The following is a 5,164-nucleotide window of genomic DNA, read 5'->3' as shown; positions in this document are numbered from 1 at the left end:
ATTTTAGTCAAAACGTACTTCGATTAATGAATGAGATTGTCTTTATTGCTGATTATTTGTGAAAAAAAAAACATTGTGACTTCCATATTCCACACCATAAAAAGTGAGCTAAAATGAAGGTCAGTGAACTATCTTTAAGGCATTCACTGTTCTCGTCATAATCTTTTTAATAATATATGGTAGTATACCAATTATTAATAAAACTAATCCATTATAGTAGATTATTTGCCTTGATGAGGAGTTTTAAACGTTGTCAAATTTATTTGATAGACAAAACAATTTTAATAAATCTTATTTATTTCATTTCACATAAATTTAAAACCGAAACCTTTTCAGTTTCATTAGAAGTGCCTACTCCACTAACTACTTAATTATCAAATGTTTTCAATAAAACAACACAAAACAAGCGTGTAAAAGGACCACCCGCATCGTTTCCTTTCGATTGTCTTAAATCGTTTTCGGTGGTGCTTCATTCCATTCCATCCAAAACAAAGGTGATCAGTGATCAGCACGCTTCTAACTCGAAGTTCGAACAAATTAGTCGAAAATGTGGGATTGTGTATGTTGATGGTTTCATCAATTTATTGACCACACAAGTTGAAGCGAAGATTTTATGAATTGGACAAAAAACCTTAAGTGAATTTTTCAATCTGAATTTTATTAATTTTAAATTTAATGTGTAATTAGTATAAAAATAAAAGACATTCCTTGAACTCATCAAAATATACAGATATGTAAATTAAAAATATACTATTTTTGATTGCGTTAATTTTTTGGGTTTTGCAGATATACAGTAAGATGAAATTGTACAGATTGCAGATAAATACCATATATAATGTCGGAAAACTTTTCCTGGGTTTTGTACTCAAGTAACTTGAACTCAATAAACTCCAACTAATTCGCTACAACTTACTTAGTCTACTAGTAAGTGAGATGTGTAGTATTTTATAGCTAAAACGCATATTCAACTAACTTAGTCATAAAGATGGCAACACATCAATAATAATCAGTATTAGATTTTCAAATAAACTTATTTATATTTTTTAACTTATATTTATTTTTCTGTAAAATGAAGTCTTACTTTGTAAACATTTCTCTATTTATTGCAAAATCAATTGAACCAAAATAACGCTGACTTACTATAGATAACAACTGATAAATAGACTTTGGCCATGTACGAAAAACCCCCTATGTTTTGAGTCAGTTACTTAGATTTCTGGAGTGATCGCAATTAAAAAAAACACTACCACAGCTTAAAATATTGATTAACCTAATAATTAACGCTGGACCTAATCCAGCGTCGTCTCACCCAGGGCAGTATCAAGCACACTCAATTCACCAAGCAGAGGGAATATTAAAATTCTACAAGACGTTGCGGGTGGAATAACCAATTCAAACAACTGAATCCTCTCAAAAGCCAATACCTGCTTCTTCTATAGAATGAATATAGAGGTATAAATCTGTTATGGGATAAATGCCTAAAATTTAGTAAGCATCAGAATTATACAGCTTGAGTAGACTCCTAGCCAAACATACCATATAGCCCAAAACATAAACATATACATACTTTTCTTCTTTAAGAGCAATATAATATGTGATTTCAATATATGTAATTTCAATATAAAAATACATAGAACTAACAAAAATTGAATGCTGTCAACTTTTGTGTTCCTGGTAAATAAGTTATAAAATAACCTATCAATTAATGCTTTTCAAGTAGGTTGGTATATGCCGATCAATATATTAAATTTCATGTGAAAAATGAGCTTATAAATATGTTCGTAATAACATCCAACTGCAGCTACTAATTATGTATTATCAATACTCAAATTTTTCCAGTCATAATTATATTATATTCTCACAGTAGAGAACCCACTTTTTTATAAGTGAAGTAATTTTCCAACAAAATTTTTTTATATGTATTTAACTTACATTAAAATAACTATATATACTTAAAAGTTGGAGAAGTATTTTGAATATATATTATAATCACTTCAAATTAAATGAGAACTATAAATCATATTGTACATTAAGTCTCTAAATTGTATATGTATACAATATGTCAGACATGTTATCGTTCTCTATAGCGGTCAGAAAAACTTTAAACAAGTTGCTCACAGACCTGACTTAAGTAAATACGCTTCGATTTGTCTTTGAAACCAAAGGAGGCTCTGTAGATTCTGTAAAGTTTATATAAAGTACATTATTTAGCAAGCCAAATCGATTCAGTTTTCGTTCATTGCTTTAGAAGACTGCATATTAAAAGTGAAGTAAATACAACCGACAAGATTGACAGTTTATATTTTACTAAATTTTGTTTACATTTCATTATTTAAGATTGCTTAAACTAATGCAAAACATACTAGATTATAACACTTTCTCCGCCCTTAATTTTTGACAAGGTTTAAGTTTTCCTGAAATCGTCGGATTCAAATCGAATTACATCCTTCCGAATACGACCACTTTTTCGAAGTTGAACTACTTCGGTAGAACGTTCTTCACTAGGCATTAATGTTGATTGGCTAGATGAAGGCGGTGTGGCATTGATGAAATTTGGAGCGAATTCAAAAATTGGTTGTGAAGAGAGGTCAGAGCTACTTCTAGTTTTAAGCTGATTAACGTGACGTTTGATGTAACCAAAAGATGTGTTCACTCTGTAAACCATTTTACCAAGTTGTTTTACAATAACTCCTTTTATCCATTTTTCCCCTCTTGCGTAGTTTCGAGCGAAGACGGGTTGCTTTAGACTGAATTTCATTTTCCGTTTCGAAGCTTCAAGGTGCTTCCTAGGCGATTCAAACAGTTGACTCAACAAGGTACGAACAGGCCTTCCATGTAAAAGTTCTGCAGGTGATTTACCCTCAGCATTCGGCATTGCACGATATGTTGCAAGATATTTTGATACAGCGAATTTGAGAGACAATCCATCGTCAATGTTTTTCTTAACAGCAGTTTTAAAAGATCTGACGAATCGTTCGGCTAACCCGTTTGAGGCTGGATGAAACGGCGCTGTTGTTATATGTTTGATGCCAAGTTTTGAGCAAAAATTGTTGAATGCTTCAGCTGTAAATTGCGGACCATTGTCACTTACGATGGTTTCTGGTATACCTTCCAGAGAAAATATAGAAGACAATGCTGATATGGTGTCAACCGTTGTTGTTGTAGATAGTTGTACAACGAACGGAAATTGCGAGAAAGCGTCGACACAAATTAGCCACATTGAATTACAAAATGGACCAGCAAAGTCGATATGTACTCTCTCCCAAGGTCGATCAGCTTCAGGCCAGCTTAAGTATTCACGTGTGTGAACAGGATTTGCAATTTTGCACACATCACAATTTTCAGTTAATTGTGCGATGTCTTTGTCAATATTAGTCCACCAGACATGTTGTCGAGCTAGCTGTTTCATTCTCGATACTCCCCAATGACCATCATGAAGAAGTTTAAGAATTTTCTGCTTAAGGGAGGCTGGAATGACAACCCGGTTGTACTCCGTCTGGAGGCAAAGCAAATTGTTGTTTAGTATTAAAGCAAAGCGATGATTGAAAAATGATCGAAGATCAGCATCTTGAGGCATTAGCTTTTCAGGCCAACCGTTTGTAACGAGAAAATAAACTCGGCGAAGAATTGGGTCATTTTTGGCATGCTGACGAATTATTTCAGCGTCGATAGGTGTGTTAAGTTCATTGATGTTGAAACAGGATTCTTCATGATCAAAAGTTTTATCTTCGCCAACAGGTAAACGAGATAAAGCATCGGCATTTCCATGCTCAGTAGTTTTACGATACCGAACATCATACTGATAAGCCATTAGTATAATAGCCCAACGCTGTAAACGATGTGACGTCATCGACGGCAACTGATGAATTGGATTAAAAATGCTAACAAGAGGTTTGTGGTCAGTAACCAAGGTGAATCTTCTTCCGTATAAATATTGATGGAAACGCTTGACTCCAAAAACGATAGCTAGCCCTTCCTTCTCTATCTGACTATATCGTCGTTGATGAATGTCGAGAGTTTTAGATGCAAAAGCAATAGGCCTTTCTGTACCGTCAAAGTACGTATGCGAGAGCACAACTCCTATGCCATAGGAGGAGGCATCTGTAGCTAGAACCAACGGTAAATCTTCCTGATAATGTGCTAATTGCGCTGCATTGAGAATATGCGTTTTAAGAGCTATAAATGCTTGTTGTTGTGCTGTACCCCATGTGAATTTTACATTTTTTCGGCGCAGCATGTTGATTGGAGCGGATAATTGCGAAAAATTAGGTATAAAATTATGGTAGTAGTTTACCTTACCCATGAATGCTTCTGCTTGCTTTAGATCTTTAGGCGGCTGCAGGTTTTTTACTGCTTTTAGTCCCGACTCATCTGGCAATATACCTTTTGCACTAATTTGACGCCCGAGATACTCGATTTTATCTCGTAGAAAGAAACATTTTTCTTGCTTGCATCTGATACCATTTTGTTGCAAAATACGAAGTACTTGTTCTAGGCGGCTGATGTGTTGTTGAAATGTAGGTGCGGAGATGATGATGTCATCGAGATAATTTCCACAACCTTCTACGCCTTGAAGTAACTGCTCAAGATATCTTTGGAATATAGCTGGAGCGCTTGCAATCCCAAACGGTAAACGTTGGTATTGGAATAAACCAAGTGGAGTGTTGACAACCATTATTGTTTTTGCTTCATCGTCGAGTTCCATTTGTAAATACGCGTCCTTAAGGTCGATTTTTGTAAAATGTTGACCGCAATTAATTTTATGGAAAAGACTTTCGCGTATGGGTAAAGGATATTGTTCAATGTCAATTTGCGCATTGACTGCTTGTTTAAAATCCCCACAAATTCTTATGGAACCATCAGCTTTTGGCGCTAGTACAATAGGCGAAGCCCATTGGGAAAACTTCACAGGTTTCCAAATACCCGCATTTGTCAATCGATCGACTTCTTTCTTGAAAAGTGACATTTGCGAAAATGGAATTTGTCGGCTTTTGTAAAATTTCGGATGTGCATTTGGCTTTAAAAAAATACTGACCTTAAAGTTTTTTATTGTGCCAAGAGCTGGTTCAAAAATATCACCATATTTCTTACACAGCTCGCTAATTCTGTGTGATTCACTTTCAGTAATGTTACAAATTTGTTGAATCTCAAACCCGAATTCTTT

At 34.6% G+C, this 5,164-nt stretch overlaps 1 protein-coding gene across 1 annotated transcript; it reads right to left on the bottom strand.

Moving 5' to 3' along the window:
- Positions 1-2,404: 2,404 nt before the first annotated feature.
- Positions 2,405-4,966, bottom strand: LOC119670668 (uncharacterized protein K02A2.6-like). The gene is made up of 3 exons (XM_038081074.1): positions 4,487-4,966; positions 3,566-4,411; positions 2,405-3,496 (listed from the first exon to the last, which is right to left on the bottom strand). The coding sequence occupies exons 1-3, from the start codon at positions 4,964-4,966 to the stop codon at positions 2,405-2,407; spliced, it is 2,418 nt and encodes an 805-aa protein (XP_037937002.1).
- Between the last annotated feature and the right edge of the window lie 198 nt (positions 4,967-5,164).

This window comes from Teleopsis dalmanni, chromosome 1 (genome assembly GCF_002237135.1).
Source record: "Teleopsis dalmanni isolate 2A chromosome 1, ASM223713v2, whole genome shotgun sequence".
Taxonomy (NCBI): Eukaryota; Metazoa; Arthropoda; class Insecta; order Diptera; family Diopsidae; genus Teleopsis; species Teleopsis dalmanni.
This window is presented reverse-complemented; position numbering and strand designations above follow the sequence as displayed.